This window comes from Megalobrama amblycephala, unplaced genomic scaffold (genome assembly GCF_018812025.1).
Source record: "Megalobrama amblycephala isolate DHTTF-2021 unplaced genomic scaffold, ASM1881202v1 scaffold253, whole genome shotgun sequence".
Classification (NCBI taxonomy): Eukaryota; Metazoa; Chordata; class Actinopteri; order Cypriniformes; family Xenocyprididae; genus Megalobrama; species Megalobrama amblycephala.
This window is the reverse complement of record NW_025953340.1, coordinates 147,564-171,439: the sequence shown is the minus strand read 5'-3', so window position 1 is coordinate 171,439 and position 23,876 is coordinate 147,564. Positions and strand designations below refer to the sequence as shown.

General features: G+C 34.1%; 1 protein-coding gene and 1 long non-coding RNA gene across 2 annotated transcripts; both read right to left on the bottom strand.

Moving 5' to 3' along the window:
- Positions 1-8: 8 nt before the first annotated feature.
- Positions 9-821, bottom strand: LOC125261038. Its single transcript, XR_007183198.1, has 4 exons — positions 758-821; positions 542-635; positions 377-460; positions 9-144 (listed from the first exon to the last, which is right to left on the bottom strand). It is a non-coding gene; the product is annotated as an uncharacterized LOC125261038 (long non-coding RNA).
- Positions 822-15,945: 15,124 nt separating this feature from the next.
- Positions 15,946-23,037, bottom strand: LOC125261046 (LON peptidase N-terminal domain and RING finger protein 2-like). Its single transcript, XM_048179587.1, has 5 exons — positions 22,814-23,037; positions 21,612-21,770; positions 17,731-17,893; positions 17,446-17,595; positions 15,946-17,215 (listed from the first exon to the last, which is right to left on the bottom strand). The coding sequence occupies exons 1-5, from the start codon at positions 22,897-22,899 to the stop codon at positions 17,057-17,059; spliced, it is 717 nt and encodes a 238-aa protein (XP_048035544.1). The 5' UTR covers positions 22,900-23,037; the 3' UTR covers positions 15,946-17,056.
- Between the last annotated feature and the right edge of the window lie 839 nt (positions 23,038-23,876).

The following is a 23,876-nucleotide window of genomic DNA, read 5'->3' as shown; positions in this document are numbered from 1 at the left end:
CAGTCATATCTTAGCTGTGTAATAAGTCATAACAACCAGTAAATAATGTAAAGTTCTCACCCAAGAACGTTCTCGACTATCAAAAGATAGTCCTTTCGAAAAATTTCCTCATGTTTTGTCCAGTTGACGACACCTGAAAATCCACTACAATTGCATAGATGACATGATAAATCATATGGTTACAGAAATTTTTCAATAATACGATTCAATATATAACTATGACAGTACATGGCTTCTTCAAAGCCCATGCAACGCTAGATACTGTAGCATGATAATCTACAAACATATAAAGATAAACTTACAGTGTAATTCAAATTAATTTAATGATCCTTTTTATGAATTTAATGATCTTTCTTAACATATCAGCAACTCCTACCTGTTTTTCAATTTAGTGTAAAAATGCACTGGGTAGATCAAAGATTTCCGTCTTTTATGACGTCCTAGTTCATCATGAACAGACCTAGAAAGATTTAGTATAAAATTATAAGAATATTATAAGAATATTATGATTTGTAGTTTTATGATGCTTCAAAAGAATTACCTCAATACAATGTCCATGACAATGTCATTCAGCCACATTCCATCGTCTAATGTTGCAAGTGACTCTTTCGTCAATAAAAGGCACACCAAAGGACCTCAAAGGAAAAAATACAAAAACATATTTTTGGTACAAATGTTACACAAAGTCAGATTTCTGGTTTATATACAGAAAATATTTTAATTGTATTTTAATATTTTAATATTGTTTAATGTTTACCCTTTATCTTTCTCCATAGATGAACGCTATCTGTGCAAAGAAGAAAAGTAACGTTAACATTAAGAAATTTAAATTGGTTTCATGCAATGATAATTGTAAAATGAGAGAAAACTTATTGAATGCGCTATAAGGAACGTGGGAAAACAAAATAAATGCAATTATTATTAATAATTATTAGTAGTAGTAGTACTATTAATTATCATTATTATTATTATTATTAAAATACAGTGATTAATCACTGTTTTGTCTTATATTAGATGAGCTTTAAGGAATGAAGTCCCTGGATCAACATAAGAATATGATGTCCCTGGATCAACACAAAATATTTCATTATTATTATTATTATTATTATTATTAAAATACAGTAATAACTGTTTGTCTTATATTAGATGAGCTTTAAGGAATGAAGTCCCTGGATCAACATAAGAATATGATGTCCCTGGATCAACACAAGATATTTAATCATTATTATTATTATTATTATTATTATTATTATTATTATTATTATTATTAAAATACAGTAATTACTGTTTGTCTTATATTAGATGAGCTTTAAGGAATGAAGTCCCTGGATCAACACAAGATATTTTATTATTATTATTATTATTATTATTATTATTATTATTAATAAAATACAGTAATTACTGTTTGTCTTATATTAGATGAGCTTTAAGGAATGAAGTCCCTGGATCAACATAAGAATATGATGTCCCTGGATCAACACAAGATATTTTATTATTATTATTATTATTATTATTATTATTATTATTAATAAAATACAGTAATAACTGTTTGTCTTATATTAGATGAGCTTTAAGGAATGAAGTCCCTGGATCAACATAAGAATATGATGTCCCTGGATCAACACAAGATATTTTATTATTATTATTATTATTATTATTATTATTATTATTATTAATAAAATACAGTAATAACTGTTTGTCTTATATTAGATGAGCTTTAAGGAATGAAGTCCCTGGATCAACATAAGAATATGATGTCCCTGGATCAACACAGGATATTTTTATTATTATTATTATTATTATTATTATTATTATTATTAATAAAATACAGTAATAACTGTTTGTCTTATATTAGATGAGCTTTAAGGAATGAAGTCCCTGGATCAACATAAGAATATGATGTCCCTGGATCAACACAAGATATTTCATTATTATTATTATTATTATTATTATTATTATTATTAAAATACAGTAATTACTGTTTGTCTTATATTAGATGAGCTTTAAGGAATGAAGTCCCTGGATCAACATAAGAATATGATGTCCCTGGATCAACACAAGATATTTCATTATTATTATTATTATTATTATTATTATTATTATTAAAATACAGTAATTACTGTTTGTCTTATATTAGATGAGCTTTAAGGAATGAAGTCCCTGGATCAACACAAGATATTTTATTATTATTATTATTATTATTATTATTATTATTATTATTATTATTATTATTATTAATAAAATACAGTAATTACTGTTTGTCTTATATTAGATGAGCTTTAAGGAATGAAGTCCCTGGATCAACATAAGAATATGATGTCCCTGGATCAACACAAGATATTTTATTATTATTATTATTATTATTATTATTATTATTATTATTAATAAAATACAGTAATAACTGTTTGTCTTATATTAGATGAGCTTTAAGGAATGAAGTCCCTGGATCAACATAAGAATATGATGTCCCTGGATCAACACAAGATATTTCATTATTATTATTATTATTATTATTATTATTATTATTATTATTATTATTATTAAAATACAGTAATTACTGTTTGTCTTATATTAGATGAGCTTTAAGGAATGAAGTCCCTGGATCAACATAAGAATATGATGTCCCTGGATCAACACAAGATATTTCATTATTATTATTATTATTATTATTATTATTATTATTATTATTATTATTAAAATACAGTAATTACTGTTTGTCTTATATTAGATGAGCTTTAAGGAATGAAGTCCCTGGATCAACACAAGATATTTATTATTATTATTATTATTATTATTATTAATAAAATACAGTAATTACTGTTTGTCTTATATTAGATGAGCTTTAAGGAATGAAGTCCCTGGATCAACATAAGAATATGATGTCCCTGGATCAACACAAGATATTTTATTATTATTATTATTATTATTATTATTATTATTAATAAAATACAGTAATAACTGTTTGTCTTATATTAGATGAGCTTTAAGGAATGAAGTCCCTGGATCAACATAAGAATATGATGTCCCTGGATCAACACAAGATATTTATTATTATTATTATTATTATTATTATTATTATTATTAATAAAATACAGTAATAACTGTTTGTCTTATATTAGATGAGCTTTAAGGAATGAAGTCCCTGGATCAACATAAGAATATGATGTCCCTGGATCAACACAAGATATTTTATTATTATTATTATTATTATTATTATTATTATTAAAATACAGTAATAACTGTTTGTCTTATATTAGATGAGCTTTAAGGAATGAAGTCCCTGGATCAACATAAGAATATGATGTCCCTGGATCAACACAAGATATTTTATTATTATTATTATTATTATTATTATTATTATTAATAAAATACAGTAATAACTGTTTGTCTTATATTAGATGAGCTTTAAGGAATGAAGTCCCTGGATCAACATAAGAATATGATGTCCCTGGATCAACACAAGATATTTTATTATTATTATTATTATTATTATTATTATTATTAATAAAATACAGTAATAACTGTTTGTCTTATATTAGATGAGCTTTAAGGAATGAAGTCCCTGGATCAACATAAGAATATGATGTCCCTGGATCAACACAAGATATTTTATTATTATTATTATTATTATTATTATTATTATTAAAATACAGTAATAACTGTTTGTCTTATATTAGATGAGCTTTAAGGAATGAAGTCCCTGGATCAACATAAGAATATGATGTCCCTGGATCAACACAAGATATTTCATTATTATTATTATTATTATTATTATTATTATTATTATATTATTATTATTATAATAATACAGTAATAACTGTTTGTCTTATATTAGATGAGCTTTAAGGAATGAAGTCCCTGGATCAACATAAGAATATGATGTCCCTGGATCAACACAAGATATTTCATTATTATTATTATTATTATTATTATTATTATTATTAAAATACAGTAATTACTGTTTGTCTTATATTAGATGAGCTTTAAGGAATGAAGTCCCTGGATCAACATAAGAATATGATGTCCCTGGATCAACACAAGATATTTCATTATTATTATTATTATTATTATTATTATTATTATTAAAATACAGTAATTACTGTTTGTCTTATATTAGATGAGCTTTAAGGAATGAAGTCCCTGGATCAACACAAGATATTTTATTATTATTATTATTATTATTATTATTATTATTATTATTATTATTATTATTAATAAAATACAGTAATTACTGTTTGTCTTATATTAGATGAGCTTTAAGGAATGAAGTCCCTGGATCAACATAAGAATATGATGTCCCTGGATCAACACAAGATATTTTATTATTATTATTATTATTATTATTATTATTATTATTATTAATAAAATACAGTAATAACTGTTTGTCTTATATTAGATGAGCTTTAAGGAATGAAGTCCCTGGATCAACATAAGAATATGATGTCCCTGGATCAACACAAGATATTTCATTATTATTATTATTATTATTATTATTATTATTATTATTATTATTATTATTATTAAAATACAGTAATTACTGTTTGTCTTATATTAGATGAGCTTTAAGGAATGAAGTCCCTGGATCAACATAAGAATATGATGTCCCTGGATCAACACAAGATATTTCATTATTATTATTATTATTATTATTATTATTATTATTATTATTATTATTAAAATACAGTAATTACTGTTTGTCTTATATTAGATGAGCTTTAAGGAATGAAGTCCCTGGATCAACACAAGATATTTTATTATTATTATTATTATTATTATTAATAAAATACAGTAATTACTGTTTGTCTTATATTAGATGAGCTTTAAGGAATGAAGTCCCTGGATCAACATAAGAATATGATGTCCCTGGATCAACACAAGATATTTTATTATTATTATTATTATTATTATTATTATTATTATTAATAAAATACAGTAATAACTGTTTGTCTTATATTAGATGAGCTTTAAGGAATGAAGTCCCTGGATCAACATAAGAATATGATGTCCCTGGATCAACACAAGATATTTTATTATTATTATTATTATTATTATTATTATTATTAATAAAATACAGTAATAACTGTTTGTCTTATATTAGATGAGCTTTAAGGAATGAAGTCCCTGGATCAACATAAGAATATGATGTCCCTGGATCAACACAAGATATTTTATTATTATTATTATTATTATTATTATTATTATTAAAATACAGTAATAACTGTTTGTCTTATATTAGATGAGCTTTAAGGAATGAAGTCCCTGGATCAACATAAGAATATGATGTCCCTGGATCAACACAAGATATTTCATTATTATTAATTATTATTATTATTATTATTATTATTATTATTATTATTATTAATAAAATACAGCAATTACTGTTTGTCTTATATTAGATGAGCTTTAAGGAATGAAGTCCCTGGATCAACACAAGATATTTTATTATTATTATTATTATTATTATTAATAAAATACAGTAATTACTGTTTGTCTTATATTAGATGAGCTTTAAGGAATGAAGTCCCTGGATCAACATAAGAATATGATGTCCCTGGATCAACACAAGATATTTTATTATTATTATTATTATTATTACTACGACCTGGGCCGTGGAGCGTGGGAGGACCTGGGCCGTGGAGCGTGGGAGGACCTGGGCCGTGGAGCGTGGGAGGACTTGAGCCTTGGAGCGTGGGGTCCTGGTGTACTGGAGGACCAGGGCCGTGGTTTGGTGTACCTATAACCCCCCCCAAAAAAATACTTGGGGAAAGCTAGGGCAAGTTTAATGAGAGGGGGCTCTGGTGTGGCAGGCGTGGCAGCCGTGGCATGGCAAGGCTCTGGCGTGGCAGCTGTGGCATGGCGAGGCTCTGGCATGGCAGCCGTAGCATGGCGAGGCTCAGGCGTGGCAGCCGTGGCATGGCGAGGCTCTGGCGTGGCCTGACGAGGCTCTGGCGTGGCCTGACGAGGCTCTGGCGTGGCCTGACGAGGCTCTGGCGTGGCCTGAAGAGGCTCTGGCGTGGCCTGAAGAGGCTCTGGCGTGGCCTGACGAAGCTCTGACGTGGCCTGATGAGATTCTGGCATGGCATGACGCTGGCATGACAGCCATCTCGGGGCGAGATACTGACGTGGCGGCCATCTCGGGGCAAGAGACTGGCGCGGCGGGCTTGAGAGCGAAGTGGCCGGCTGGCTTGTGTGCGAAGCGGCCACCGGGCTTGAGAACGAAGCGGCCGGCGGGCTAGAGTGCGAAGCGGCCGGCTCGAGACGAGACACTGGTGTGGCAGGCATGGCAGACATGGCGGTAGCAGTCCCTGGACATCTCCAAGGCTCAAGTCCTCCCACGCTCCACGGCCCAGGTCCTCCCACGCTCCACGGCCCAGGTCGTAGTAATAATAATAATAATAATAATAATAATAAAATATCTTGTGTTGATCCAGGGACATCATATTCTTATGTTGATCCAGGGACTTCATTCCTTAAAGCTCATCTAATATAAGACAAACAGTAATTACTGTATTTTATTAATAATAATAATAATAATAATAATAATAATAATAAAATATCTTGTGTTGATCCAGGGACTTCATTCCTTAAAGCTCATCTAATATAAGACAAACAGTAATTACTGTATTTTATTAATAATAATAATAATAATAATAATAATAATAATAATAATAATAATAATAATAATAATAATAATAATAATAATGAAATATCTTGTGTTGATCCAGGGACATCATATTCTTATGTTGATCCAGGGACTTCATTCCTTAAAGCTCATCTAATATAAGACAAACAGTTATTACTGTATTTTAATAATAATAATTATTAATAATAATAATAATAATAATAAAATATCTTGTGTTGATCCAGGGACATCATATTCTTATGTTGATCCAGGGACTTCATTCCTTAAAGCTCATCTAATATAAGACAAACAGCTATTACTGTATTTTATTAATAATAATCATAATAATAATAATAATAATATTATTATGGCATAAACAATCCCAGACATGAACGTGGGAGCATGGAGACAGTCAGTTGTGGTGGATACTGTGGGATTGTGAGGCTCTTCCTCCGCAACTCCTACAGTAAATGATGAGCCACCCAAAAGAAGGGCATGATCAATATATTCCTCTAGTGTCCAGTGGATTTTCCCCCCCGGAAGCATGGAGCAAATGGGCTCATTCAGTCCTGCATGAAAAATGTCCTTGAGGGCTATATTATTAAAGCCCACTAGATGACACAGTCCACAAAAATCTTCCACATACCCCTCAATGGGACGAATACCCTGACAGAGATTCAAAAGATGAACAGCTGGGTTCATTGTAAAAGGTCATGGATTCTGTAATGTAGAATCCAAATGCAGTTTAATAAGAATAAATCCCAAATACAAACGTGAACAAAAACAAACGTGAACAAAAACAAACGTAAACAAAAACAAACGTGAACAAAAACAAACGTGAACAAGAACAAACGTGAACTTGAACAGACTTGGCTTGAACAGACTTGGCTTGAACAGACTTGGCTTGAACAGACTTGGCTTGAACAGACTTGGCTTGAACAGACTTGGCTTGAACAGACTTGGCTTGAACAGACTTGGCTTGAACAGACTTGGCTTGAACAGACTTGGCTTGAACACTCACCGACAGCAGGTTACTTTGATAACACATGACAAAGGAACATGGGGAAGACAATGGCTATAAATACAAGAACTGATGGAACACATGACTAGGACAACCAATGGGGAAGTGACACAAGGAACAAGAGAACCAATGACCGAACAGAAGTGAAAACCACATGACTATAACCAACCAAATGAGAACATGACACATAGACTAAGGGAGAACATGAGGAGCAAGGGAAACATGACACAAACAAGCAATATGAAACAGACTACAAAATAAAAGACATGGAACCCAAAACATGAACACAAAACCAAAACACCCGTAACAATAAAGTTCATGATCAAGTACTCTTTAGCAAGAAATTTGTTCAGTATGGACTACTGTCTGGCTGACGTAATATCAGATAAAGTCAATGAGTGTGTATAGAAAGTTCATGATCGAGGAGTAATTTGCCAGAAATATTTTCAGTTGGTCAAACATGGGCTCATGTATGGCTGAAGTAACATCAGAGTGAGGCAAAGAGCAAGAGTATAAAAAACTCGTGATTGAGGACTCTGAGGACTCTGAGGACAATTTTTTTTTTTTTAAGTAGATCCAATATCGATTTCTGTATGGCTGAAATAAAATCAGTAGTCCGTGAGTTTGTATAGAAAGTTCAAGATCGAGTACTCTTGGGCCAGAAATATCTTCAGAAGGTCAAATATAGACTTCTATACGGCTGAAGTAACATCACAAGGCGTCATTGAGTATATAAAAAAAACTTCAGTGTTAAATAATCTTTTGGCCCGAAGTATGTTCAGTCGGTCAAATATGGACTACTGTCTGGCTTATCTAACATCAGATGGAGTCAATAAGTATGTATAGGAAGTTCATGATCGAGGACTAATTTGCCAGTAATATGTTCAGTAGGTCTAATATGGACTTCTGTATGGGAGACTTAACATCAGAAGGAGTCAATAATAATGTAAAAATAGAAGTAGTTCTACTTTTGAACTTTCAAAGTAGAAAGTTCAAGATTGAATACTCTTTGGCCAGAAATATGTCCTTTAGGTCAAATATGCAAAACTCTATGGCTGATGTATAAGGAGTCAATGAGTATGTTTAAAAAGTTTATTGTAAAGGTCTAATTTGCAAGAGATGTGTTCTGTAGGTCAAACATAGGCATGGGTGAAGTAACATCAGAGTATGTATACAAAATTCATGATCGAGGACTCTTGGGACAAAAATCATTTTAAGTAGGACTAAAATGGACTTCTGTATGGCTGAAATAAAATCAGAAGGAGTTAATGAGTATGTATAGAAAGTTCATGAGCAAGGACAAATTTACCAGAGATATGTTCTGTAGGTCAAACATAGGCTCATGTATGGTTGAAGTAACATCAGAGTGAGGCAAAGAGTATGTATACAAAATACATGATCTCTTGGGATAAAATCTAATTTTAAGTAGGTCTAATATGGAATTCTGTATAGCTGAAATAAATTCAGAAGGTGTCAATGAGTCAGTTTAGAAAGTTCAAGATTGTTGTGGCAAAAATAAACAAATCACCAGACTCACTGTGTAAGAAACAAACTCAATCCAAATGTCTTTTAAAGTTTTATTTCTTGCAAGAAAGGTCAGACAGTCATACAAGCTCACACAAAGCTGCAGAGTGAAAGACAAAGAATAACAGTTTTTCTGCAGCTCTTATACCCTCTAATCTTCAAGGTTGAAACCCTGTTCTCTCCATATTTGGCACCCAGACCCAGGAAAAGAGTTGCCACCTGTCACGTGACACTCACACTGCAGGTTAAACATAGGTGTTTTAAACAAACATGGTCTTTTACTCTAGCTTGGCTCTGGGCCAGAAATACATTCCCAAAAGCAGATGCCCTCATGACCAGAAAAAGAAAAGAAATGAATTCCACACATCAGCAGCAATACAGGCAGTTTGGAGGAGACAATTTGTTTCTTCAAAGAATACATAATCTTTGTTGTGGAAATTTTAAAATTTCTACTCATTATCCTAAGGTCTAATTTTCCAGAAATATGTTCAGTAGGTCAAATATTGACTTCTGTCTGATCAAACAACCAAAGGAGCCAATGTGCTCCTCATCCCACATGGAAAAGACTGGCAATAACTTCGGACTGAATCACCCAAGATCTCTCCTCAGATGGCAGAGCCGATGCTCCTCAGCCTCAGGGCATCTTGCAAGTATCGTGCATTTTAACACTAAACAGCGAGTTAGTATTAATTTGTAAGACTTACCTTGCTATTGCTGAAGAAACTGATGATTCCTTTCCAGATTGCCTTTGACATTTCATGTAGCTCTAGTAACAGCATCTCTTCCGGTTCAACTCTATCATTACTCATTCTGACTTGCGTGTGTGTGTGTGTGACCCTTTATGTATGTTATGTTATGTTATGTGTTTGTTAGTTTAGTTATGTGTTTGTGAGTTAGTTAATAAAGATTGTGCACAATACACGTTTGGTTCTGACTCCATCTGCTAATGAATTGCCTCTTAAGTGATAGATCCGGACTACGTGCTCTGAGTGGTACAGTACAATAAGAAATATTATTTTTCCATAACTTGGAAATTGACATTTCTTAGAATTAATAAACAATCAACACTGAGCGTTCACTGGACGAACAGGTTAACTGATTGTAATGTTAATTTTAATGTAGCTACGTCCAGTTAATCTGATTAACGGATTTGCATATTCATAATTAATCATAATTAATAATCATAATGAGTTATGAATAATTATTAATATTTCCCCTTTGAGTTAATTTTCGCTACAGTAACATCAGAGGGAATCAATGAATATGTATTGAAAGTTCAAGATTGAATACTCCTGGGCCAGAAATATGTTCATTTTGTCAAATATGGACCACAGTATGGCTAATGTGATATCAGAAGGCGTCATTAAATAAATATAAAAAGTTCAAGATCGAGTATTTTGTATTTGTATTTTATTTATATAGCACCAATTTAATACAACGTTAGTTGTTCAAAGTGCTTCACAGTGCCATGAAAAAACAAAAGTAAAAAAAATAAATGAAACAATACAAAACACACACATAACACACATTAAAGATCACTCTCCATCATTAGAACTTGCATTAAGAGTTAAGCAAATGTGATTTTAACATAGCTTTAAAAACAGGTAAAGATTTGATGGATCTAATTGCGACTGGGAGATCGTTCCACAGTTTAGGATCAGGTTGAGAGAAGGCTCGATCACCTTTGTGTTTGTATTTTGTCTTAGTAATGGCAAGCAGATATTTGTTTTCGGATCTCAAGAGAAATATGTTCAATAGGTCAAACACGGACTTCTGTATAGCTGAATTAATATCAGAAGGCATCAATGAGTACATATAAAGAGTTACATATCCAATTCTCTTTGCCCAAAAATATGTTCAGTAGGTCTAATGTTGACTTCTGTATGGGTGAAGCAACATCAGTAGGAGTCAATATTAATGTAAAAAAGCTCAAGATCAAATAAACATATATCCATTAGATCAAATATCCAATTCTCTATGGCTGACGAATTATCAGAAAGTGTCAGTGAGTTTGTATAAACAGTTCATGCATCGAAGTTGTCAGAAATATGTTCAGTAGGTCAAACATGGCCTCATGTATGGCATGTATAGAAAGTTCAAGATTGAGGACTCTTGGGACAACTTTTTTTGAAGTAGATTTTATATGGACTTCTGTATGGCTGAAATAAAATCAGAAGGAGTCAATGAGTGTTTATAGAATCTTCTAGTTTGAGGACTAATTTGCCAGAAATATATTCAATATGTCTAATATGGATTTCTGTATGGGTGAAGTAACATCAGAAGCAGTCAATGATAATGTATGAAAAGTTCAAAATTGAGTACGCTTTGGCCATATATATGACCTTTAGGTCAAATATGCAATATGCTATGGCTGACATATCATCAGAAGCAGTCAATGATTATGTATAGAAAGTTCATGATTGAGGACTAATATCCTTAGAAATATGTCCATTAGGTCAAATATGCAATACTCTATGGCTGAAGCAAGCAACATAGAGAGAGGCATGTTATATAAAGTTCATGATCAAGTACTCTTTGACAAGAAATTTGTTCAGTAGGTCAAATATGGACTACTATCTGGCTGACGTAATATCAGATAAAGTCAATGAGTGTGTATAGAAAGTTCATGATCGAAGAGTAATTTGCCAGAAATATTTTCAGTAGGTCAGACTCATGTATGGCTGAAGTAACATCAGAGTGAGGCAAAGAGCAAGTAATATATAAAACTCATGATCGAGGACTCTGGGGACAATTTTTTTTTTTTTTTTTTTAAGTAGGTCCAATATCGATTTCTGTATGGCTGAAATAAAATCAGTAGTCCGTGAGTTTGTATAGAAAGTTCAAGATCAAGTACTCTTGGGCCAGAAATATGTTCAGTAGGTCAAATATAGACTTCTATATGGCTGAACTGACATCAGAAGGCGTCATTGAGTATATATATAAAAAAAAAACTTCAGTTTTGAATAATCTTTTGGCCAGAAGTATGTTCAGCTGGTCAAATATGGACTACTGTCAATAAGTATGTATAGGAAGTTCATGATCGAGGACTAATTTGCCAGAAATATGTTCAGTAGGTCTAATATGGACTTCTGTATGGGAGACTTAACATCAGAAGAAGTCAATAATAATGTATGAAATGTTCAAAAGTTCAAAGTAGAAAGTTCAAGATTGAAGACTGTTTGGCCAGAAATATGTACTTTAGGTCAAATATGCAAAACTATATGGCTGACATATAAGGAGTCAATGATAAAGTACTTGAATTAATTATAGTTGCTGTGGTAACATAACAACTATATTAATATAAACAAATTACTTTACCCAATACTGTACTAAGTTTTCTATAACTATAGGGTATATTATACTACAATATACACTATACAGTGTATATTGTATACACTGTATATAGTTTATATACAGTTTACTGTAGTAAAAACTAAAGTATACTACAGTATTTATTAAATTTTAACAGTTCACTATACAGTGTGCTGTAGCATTCATTAACAAGTGTTGTAAATACTATAATACATACAGTATACTAGAATTTACTATAGTATGGTTCTAAAAAAACCCTATAGTATTTACTATAAATTACTATAGTATTTTTTCACCTGGGCAGATTCACTCTCTCGATCGGGTACAAGGCCAGGGGAGTGATGTCTGCACAAAACGATCGTTCAGTCAATTTGTGGAATTTATGGGACCGCAGCAGTAGACTTCTTTCCAGCAGAGAGACAACACATTGCCCACTGTGGTTCGCAGTGCAGGAGGAGTGGGGATCACTAGGCCAGGATGCCCTGGCCCACGACTGGCCATATCTCTTCCTCTATGCCTTCCCTCCAATTCCACTTCTCTAGCCTGTCCTGAGGTGTGTGCAGGAGAGACACCAAATGCTTATTCTAGTGGCGCCCTGCTGGACAGCAAGGCCGTGCTTCAGTCTGCTGTTGGCCCTTGCTGTTGGCGACTGGTCCCCCGCAACCATTGCCAGTTTGGAAGGACCTGTTATCAAAAATGAACTGGGCACTTTGGCACCCCTCACTGAGCAAGCTGAGGTTGTGTGCATGGCCCCTGGGGTTGAGCAATAGCTCTCGCAGTGTTCGGCTGGTGTGAGGAACACTCATGAATGCTAGAGCTCCATTGACACGTCACACTTATACCAGTAAATGGAAAATTTTTGTTTCTTGGTGTACAGAGCAGTCTCATAAAGGATTAGTTTACTTTCAAATGAAAATTACCCCAAGCTTTACTCACTCTCAAGTCATCGTAGGTGTATATGACTTTCTTCTTTCTGATGAACACAATCATAGAAATATTAATAAATATCCTGGCGCATCCAAGCTTTATAATGGCAGTCCCATTCATAAATGAGTCCCATTCATAAATAAGTGATACACTAACATTTTATGAATGTTTTATTAATTCAGTTATGTCACTTATGAATTATTAGATGAATGAATCATTTACAAAACATAACTATACATTCATAAATGATTAATAAGTGGTATGCTAATGATTTTCAAATGTGTTGTAAGTTATCTTAAAATATGTGTAAATCGTGAAATAAATCAAACAGATCATTAGTAGATGGTTGATAAGTTATTAGTTGATACATTATTAATCAATTATAAATCATTAAAGTAATTAGTAAAAATTGTTTTTTATCATTATCTCAATAAACAATTGTTAATAACAAATGAACAACAAATCATTAGTAAATGATCAGTATATGATTTAAACATGCAGATATGCTAAAGCATTATTTCTTAAGAAGAGTAATTTATTTCTTCTGAAGTTGATAAACATTTATAAATGACGTACAGTCAGGTGATTCTAGTGGGTTATGTTAAATCCTTTCACTCATCAGCATAGACTTGTGTTTTGTGTGGAGTGTGTGGGATCTAGTGATGGAATCATCCTCTGAACCGGTTTTACCTTCCACTGAAGCTCACATCAGATGCACAGCAGTTAAAGACTCCATGTGTGTCTGAGAAGACAGCTGTCTATACCCTCACCAGGCAGCACTTACACTGCAGTACACACTACAAAGTGTTCAACACCTGTTATAGATGTTAACATATCACTTATTAATCACTTATGAATGCAGTCATGTTTTGTAAATGATCAGTTCATCATTAATAATTTATTAATGACTTATAACTGAATTAATAAAACATTCATAAAATGTTAGTATATCACTTAATTATTTATGAATGTATAGTCATGTTTTGTAAATGATTAGTTCATCATTAAAGGTGCCATCGAACGTTTTTTTACAAGATGTAATATAAGTCTAAGGTGTCCGCTGAATGTGTCTGTGAAGTTTCAGCTCAAAATACCCCATAGATTTTTTTAATTAATTTTTTTAACTGCCTATTTTGAGGTTTAATTTAGAAATGCGGCAATTCATGCTGCGGCCCCTTTAAATTCTTGTGCTCTCCGGCCACGGAGCTCGCGCTTGCCTTGAACAGCATAAACAAAGTTCACACAGCTAATATAACCCTCAAAATGGATCTTTACAAAGTATTCGTCATGCATACTGCATGCATGCGTCGGATTATGTGAGTATTGTATTTATTCGGATGTTTACATTTGATTCTGAATGAGTTTGAGGCTATGCTCCGTGGCTAACGGCTAATGCTACACTGTTGGAGAGATTTATAAAGAATGTTGAAGTTGTGTTTATGAATTATACAGACTGCAAGTGTTTAAAAATGAAAATAGTGACGGCTCTTGTCTCCGTGAATACAGTAAGAAACAATGGTAACTTTAACCACATTTAACAGTACATTAGCAACATGTTAACGAAACATTTAGAAAGACAGTTTACAAATATCACTAAAAATATCATGATATCATGGATCATGTCAGTTATTATCACTCCATCTGCCATTTTTGGCTGTTGTTCTTTCTTGCTTACCTAGTCTGATGATTCCGCTGTGCAGCTCCAGACGTTAATACTGGCTTGTGTAATGCCGTGAACATGGGCTGGCATATGTAAATACTGGGGGCGTACATGTGTTATGTTGAGATTCGCCTGTTCTTCGGAGGTCTTTTAAACAAATGAGATTTATACAAGGAGGAAACAATGGAGTTTGAGACTCACTGTATGTCATTTCCATGTACTGAACTCTTGTTATTCAACTATGCCTAGATAAATTCAATTTTTAATTCTAGGGCACCTTTAACTAATAATTTATAAATGATTTATAACTGAACATTATTATAAAGTGTTACCTTTTGGGGTAGTTTAATGTTTGTGCTAGTAAAGTTTTAAGAGATTACAAGTAAACACTTTACAATAAGGTTGGTAACAAGTTTGGTAACACTTTACAATAAAGTCGCATTTGTTAACATTAGTTAATGTAATAAATGCTTCAGAAGTATTGTTCATTCTTAGTTCATGCTGACTAAAGTAGTTAAAGAAACTTTATTGTAAAATGTTTCCCAAAGTTTTGAATCCTAGTGTTGTACATGGAATGGTACTTTTCTTGAAAATTTGTTTGTATTAATTCATGGGTTGTGTGTGTAAGAGTGAGGTACTGTGTGCTTACTTCTGAGATTGTGTGTGTGTGTAAAACTGGTGTAAGAGCTGTATTTGTGATGTTTACGTTTGGGGAGGTGCAACTCACGAAAAGGAGTTTGCAAGGTTGTTTGAAAATATGCTTTATTTTTGTAATTCCGCTAGGTGCTGCAGAAACTGCATACTTCACCTTTAAAAAAGTGCAGTACTGAATTCTTAGACTAATTCAATTAATGGCTTAGAAAGGCAAATAAAAGCATATTTTGCTTTAAAATACAAAATGTGTTTTATTTTATATTGATGTACAAATTTACATGAAAAAATGCAGCATCTAAGTAGTAACTTGCACAGGAAATGGTAGATAATGGATATACACAAGACATGCTCATCACAAAAAGACAAGAATGAAAATGAGAAGAAAAAGAGTGTGAATATTCAATGGCCTCTTATAGACTATAAAGGTTATTAAATAGACATAAGCCACCCATCACAGTCTTGTATATTATGCGTCACATAAAAAAAAGATTGCCTGTTTCTTAAAATTTACAGTATGACTTCACACAATTTTTTCCCCATTGACGATTCAATTTAAGAAAAAGAAGAAAAAAATATAAAAATCACCTGTGGTTGTTACTAAATATCATTAAGGCTGTATTCAAGCTTGGAGAGTATGGCCTACAAGACTATTTTATATCCATGGGGAAAAATGAATGGACATCAGCAGAACATTGCAATTTATGACTGAATTTATAGTTTCTGAATTAACTAGACATCAAAATGGATATAAGAAATAAAGATAGAGAGAGAAAGCATAGTTACAATACATGTAATTTTATATTAAGTCAAAGTCAAGACATTTCACACTATGGAAATAAGGTGGCTGCTCATTTGCAAAATTAAGCAGAGTTTTTTTTTCTTCCCTAACACATAATAAGGCCAGTATTGATCCTTGCAAGCCCATGGGAAGCATTTGGTCAGCCTTACACACAATCTAGGCACAAAACAGAGGTGATATTTTCAAACAGCAGAAAGTGCTTAAGAAAAAAGTTACCACTGTTTTCATAATGTTTGTTGCTACTGTAAAACTTGTGTACGGTCTGACTGCACCTGAACTAAAGGAGAGCTTCCTAATGTAGGCCATCATTTACAAGCGCTTTCATACAATGACTACATTATAATATAACACCACTGCTAATTGATAAGTCTAAATTACCATATTAATATGCAGACTTTATTATTGCACAATTTCACTAATTGGTGAGGGCTGCATTATGCAATAACTGACCAAAATGGCTACTGGAAGACACCTCTGTGACCCCAGCCTGGGGCAGCATTCCCAAGCTATGGGTTAATTTTGAAAAATCCTCATTTATCACCGAGGGCGCTTGCGAGTTACAAAAATGAGGACCCTGCGGATGGCAATCAGCCGGTCCTTAAGAGTGTTCATGGCAAGGATGGTCAGCTGGGCTTTGTTTTCCAGCGGCAACACAGCCAACAGCCACCAACACCACGCAGGGCCACTGGGATTCCCCTGAGAAAAACAAGACCAGAAACAAACATAAGTATTGAATGTATTAAATTAGCCTGCCTGCCTTTTTTTTTTTATAAAAAAAAAAACATTGCATTAACCTGCATATAAATGCGAACTACAGGAATTTTAAAATGTGAATTATACACTGCTATTTTACAGATAGGCTGGAGGCAAGATTACTATGAATGAGCATTTAGAAAAAATGTGAGTGATTTGGTGCAAACATTCACCTGTGGATCAGAGTCTTTGACAGGCAGCTGCCCAAAATGGCTGATGATTTGGCTCTTCATATCATCTTTAAGTGAAGTGAACCAGGCCATGGCCTGATCATACACTGAGTCATGCAATTTCAGGAGCTCTGTCAACTCCTCTCCTTCAACCTGAACACAAACATACATTTTAGGTCAGTGTGGAAGACTCATGACATTTTTCTCTAACTCTCTTTCACACACAAATAATAAAACTTTCGGATTTGAACTTTCTTGTGCTCATAGAATGCAAAAATATTTATATACCTTCTTATCCTCTAAATATTCAATCTTGGCTGTGTGGTATCCATCTCTCTGCCCATGACTGAGCACTTTGAAACGAGCAATGCCTATGGTGTCCACCACAGAGCGTCCATCAGGAAAAAACTTGACATCTCTCACCTGCAGCATACAGCCGTGGTCTGCAAACCTGTAAATCATAAACCTCATCCATTTAACTCCATGCCACATTAAAACGTTATGCACTTCATTAACACTTCTTTCTGATTAGGGCCCAAGCAATGAAATTATATGTATGAAACTCTGAACACATATAATTCTTATTTAGCTGAACAGCTTTCATGCTTAGTCATAAGCTCCGCCCAAAAGGGAGTCAGACATTTTGGATTTAGTGAAAAGTGCATGCGGTGAACTCTTTAAAAACTCCTCTAAGGGGATTCATGTAATTGTCAGCAAACTCTGTCAACATTATACCAGAACACTGAACATGATAGATTGCAAAACAGATTTTTGATATCTCGAATGGTTTAGCAGTGGTGTGGCGATACATTTTTGGTTAAAAAAGGTTAAAGGGTTAGTTCACCCAAAAATAAAAATTATGTCATTAATTACTCACCCTCATGTCATTCCACACTCGTAAGACCTTCGTTCATCTTCTGAACACAAATTAAGATATTTTTAATAAAATCCGATGGCTCAGTGAGACCTTCATTGACAGCAAGATGATTAACACTTTCAAATGCCCAGAAAGGTACTAAAGACATATTTAAAACAGTTTAAGTGACTACAGTGGTTCAACCTTAAAGGTGGGGTATGTTTTTTTTCAACAACACTGTTTGGAAGTTCTAACGAATCAGCATTAGGGGGCATATGTCGGTCGAGGAGACAGAATGAGCAAGAGGGAGATTTGAAAAAGAAAAAAAAAGAAAAAATGCAGAGAGAGAGATGCGACAATACAAAACAGCTCAAAAGAATATCACTGGAATGAAGGATTATGACTGGGCAAGTACTTTAGGACCAACGTTAATATTAGAAAAGCTTTCCAGCAATGGAAGAGAGCTAAGCGGGATGGCCTGAAAACAGACATGGAGGCTGCTTTGATACCGCTTCACACGTGAGTAAAACTGGGTTTGAATGTCATTGATTGTCTGGAGCTGCTGTGCTGTTGGCGACTAACAACAAACACTTGTTTGTATTTACTCCTGTGTACTGTACGTTTTTTTTTGTGCTTCCTTGTCGTTCATCCATCATCTGCATTTTAATTTTCGTGAAGCTTTTTGTTGTGCATCAGCTGTGATAAAAAGACATCCACTCTGGCATTGCGTGTGTAACAGAGGCCAGATAGCGAGAGTTGAGCAGGTAAACCACTGCGCACTGACAACCGCTAGAGAATGCGATGTTTGGCGTCATAGTCAGTGCACTCGCCTTGCCTGCCAGCAGCAGACGGGCCGGGGATCAAGTCCGACTCCGGGTGAGTTTTGGAGGTGGAGCAATGAAGAGAGGGGTGGGTTTGTTTGGGTTGATTTCAAATATCAACAATGTCCAACAGTGTTATTGAAAAAATACATACCCCACCTTTAATGTTACGAAGCGAAGAGAATACTTTTTGTGTGCCAAAAAACAAAAACAATAACTTTATTCAACAATATCTAGTGATGTTGGGTCATGTGGTTTCAGTAAACGAGGCTTCGTTACGTCAGTGTTTTGAAACATTTAGAAATTTCAATGGTTCATGTGTCTTTGGCAGTTTAATACACGCTTCAAACCACTAATTTGAAAATAGATTCGTAAAGCTGCTTCATGAAGCAGTGTTTTGAAATCGCTGAATAAAGACTTTATTTTGTTTTTTTTTTGGCGCACAAACAGTATTCTCATCACTTCATAACATTAAGGTTGAACCATTGTAGTCACATGAACTGTTTAAAATATGGCTTTAGTACCTTTCTGGGTATCTGAATGTGTTAATTATCTTGTTGTTAATGAAGGCCTCACTGAGCCATCAGATTTTATCAAAAATATCTCAATTTGTGTTCCGAAGATGAACGAAGGTCTTACGGGTGTGGAACGACATGAGGGTGAGTAATTAATGACAATTTTCATTTTTGGGTGAACTAACCCCTTTAAGAGCTTGAGTACTCAGAGCTCTTACCTTAGCTGATTTTATTTTTTATTTTTTTTGCATTAACTGCTTTGTATAAAATAAAATAAGTTTTCATTATTACAATTGCCTCCTGTGGGGCTTCACTACAAACTGACCCTCAAAAACAAAAAAAAACAAAAAAACAAACAAAAAAAAAAAACAAAAACAAAAAAAACAAAACAAAAAAAAACCTGCAGGTAGGTAAGTACTTTATGGTTTAGGCTGGATTTGACTATACTTATCCAACCTAAATAATCATAGGTTTAAAGGTGTAAGATAAAAAGACACACCAAGTAACAGTACATACTTACAAACCACACTCTGACATCCTACACAATTATAGGTGTGTATAATTAAAATAAATAAATAAAAAAATATTAAATGGCACTGGGATTAAAAATTGCAGTTTTAATGGGTTTCAGTGGGGACATCTTTTTCCTTAAGGTCCTACATGTAACTTCTGTAAAAAAAAAAAAAAAAAAATTGTGTACCTAGTGTAAAATATTTATAAAAGGAAATTTTAAAAAATGTTGAACACTGTATACACTTTAAAATCTTGCTGAATACTTATAAAGCTCTGAATAGCATGTTAGACCTTAAAGTCCACTGTGATCTCAAAATTCTGGCCAGTTGATAATACCTAGAATATCAAAATTATCTGCAGGCAGTAGATCCATTCCTTATCCTATTTAGCACCCAAACTCTGGAACAGTCTTTCTAGTGTTGTTTGGGATATAGACACACTCTGTCAGTTTAACTCTAGATTAAAGACCCATCTCTTTAACCTAGCATACACATAACACACTATCACATTTCTATCATTTAAATCCTTTAAAAGACTGATAAACTGCATAAATTAGGTCATCCAGAACAAGGAACCCACAATGATGTACTTGTTACATCATTAGTAACATGTAATATTAGTCTGTCTCATCCTTATCCAGAGGTTACAATAGTTAGCTGGATCCAGTCCGTATCCAGACCAGATGGTGGAGCTGCACCTAGAAACAATCACAATGCAGACCTGATTGTCAGCAGAGACCACTATATCTAGATGAGCCTTAGAGACAGAGCCCTGTGAAGACCTCAACGACTCGACAGCCATCTGCATACACTCTCAGTCAAAACCATGAGAACCAGTCAAGTCCTCTGCACAGACTGTATAAAGTGTTTTATACAACAGTTAGTTCTGGTCCTCAAATCTGATTGGCTGAGAGGTCTTCCAGGAGTGTGATATTGCACCAGTTTCAGCACGAGACTGTTCACCATTTGTATGAATCTGCTTGTCTCTTAGTATTCTAGAAAGGCAGCATTTCTCCCAGCAACTAATGCTGTTTTCGGAGTTGTGAGGCCCGACGATCACCGGGCAGTCAGTGAGAACAGCTGGATCTCAAGTTTGCTTCTCTGCTGCTACCCTTTTTGCTCACATATTTGAATACAGCCAAATTCCCAATAAAATTGTTTCATCTATATATTTTTCTGTTTTTGTTGTCAGACTATATGAAATGATGACTGAAATGCGGCCCATTAAGACTTCATACAGGGCTCGACATTAAGCCATGTCATTCACTTTACTTACGAGTAAAACAGTTGCTTGACCGGAGAAAAAAAAAAAAAAAGTAAAATGTATGATTCATCTTTCATTTTAAATTCTTAAATTCGATCAATGAATTTAATTGGAATAAGACACTGTACCAAACAGATTTCCCTTGATTAACCAGTAAATCAATGTAGACCCACACTTAAAATATGATTCAAATCCTCTTACCCTTTTAGTTCATCAGCAATGCACATGCCAAACTGTTTGGTTCCCGTTTCCATAGATCTGCGTATCATAAGCCTGTATCGAGGCTCAAAAACATGCAGTGGGCAGGGAATGGTAGGAAATGCCATGGTGCAAACAAAGATGGGCACTTCCTGGTTCAAGCTGAAACAAGAAGAAAGTGCAGGAGACACACATGAACAAGAGACAATACCAATGTCCTGGCAAGCAATGGAGAAAACTTACAATATAGATAAATAGCTATGTGATGAATCATTAATTTTTCAGGGTATAACAAAGATAACAGCCTTTGAGAAGTGGTTAAAATCTAGGTGTATGTGTGTGTGTAGACATGGTACAGCAAAGGCCAGAAAAGTGTTAAAGGATTAGGATTAGTTCACTTTCAAATGAAAATTAGCCCAAGTTTTACTCACCCTCAAGCCATCCTAGGTGTATATGACTTTCTTCTTTATGATTAATACAATTGGAGAAATATGAATAAATATCCTGACACATCTGAGCTTTATAATGGCAGTAAATGGGGTTTACGAGTATGAGCTGAAGAAAGTGCATCCATCCACATCCACCCATCATAAATGTGTACTCCTCACGGCTCAAGGCCTTCTTAAGTGAAGCGATGCATTTGTGTGAAAATAAAAAAATTAATATTTAACAAGTTATGAAGTAAAATATAGACAGTTTTCAGTATTCAATGTACGAAGAAAGTGTAAATCTCTTGCAGTTCAAAACGCTTATGCTACGTCCTACGCCTTCCCTATTCAACTTACGGAAAAAGTGTAACTGACGCGATGCCAGTTTACACTTTCTTCATAACTTGAATACAGAATGCGGTCTGTATTCCTCCCGGAGCCGTGTGGAGTACACGTTTATGGATGGATGGAGGAGGATGGAAACACTTTCTTCAGCTCATACTCGTGACCCCTGTTATAAAGCTTGGATGTGTCAGGATATTTATTAATATTTCTCCAATTGTGTTCATCAGAAAGAAGAGAGTCATATACACCTAGGATAGCTTGAGGGTGAGTATATATGTTCTTGTTTGTTTGTTTGTTTTATGCAATGCTTTGGCAATATGTCATGCCAATAAAGCAATGTGAATTGAATTGAATAGAGTAAAGCTTGGGGTAATTTTCATTTGAAAGTTAACTAATCTTTTAAGAAAACCACTATATCCAAAGCCAACTTACTTTGACAGTTCTTTCATCTCTTCTTCATGTACTTTTCGCCTTTCTGCTAACTCGTCACACAAGTAGCGCTGCAATACTTCTTCCATTAGAAAAGTTATGTTGTACGCTCTAGTGGCCAGATACTGCAGAAAAGAAAGATATGTGCACTTTGGATAAGTAAAACATCTCCTCAATAACTAATCTCACTAAACTGAGTTTTTGAAACAACATAAGGAATAACAAATAAAATTAAAGCTGCAAAGCCGCACCCGGGCTCACCGCCACCCGTTGGCCTCAGGAAAACAGTGAACAGTGGGCGTCATGCATTTAAGTGAGTGAATACAGGAGAATTATGCCAAAGTCATTTCGAAATGCCACACTTCCTGCGGCCAACAGGTGGCGCCTTTACCGTAACTGAATTTTGCCATGTTGATGTCTTCAGGCCAGGACTATCATTGAACACGTGAAGTTTGAAGCAGATCGGACATTGCATGCCTGAGTTACAACAACTTCCTGTTTCTTTCGTGGCGTTAATCGCATACATTAGCACTCAGCCAAGTGTTGCATGATTTAACGTGTTTCTAGCATGTCTGGTACTTCGTGGCATGATGAAATGTGAATCTGGTAGTGAATTACAGTATAAAGCATGCCACTTCCTGTTGCCAGCAGGTGGCGCTATGACTAACTGAATATTATCATATAGACGTTTTAGGCCAGGACTCTTATCACACATGTGAAGTTTGGAGCAGATCAGACATAGTATGCCTGAGTTACAGCAGCTTCCTCTTTCATGGCGAAACATTTCGGACACGCCCTTCAACGAAAACTCAAGATCTCTGATATTTATCATCGCTAAGCTCTTAAGATTAGACTGACAACATATGATGTTGATCTGGTTAAATCTCTTTGAGGAGTTAATCACAGTGTAAAACATGTCATTTCCTATTGCCTGCAGATGGCGCTATGACTGTAACTGAATATTGTTATGAAGATGGCTTCAGGTCAGGACTCTAATAAAGCATGTGAAGTTTGGGGCAGATCCGACATTGTTTGTCTGAGTTACAACAACTTCCTTTTTCATGGC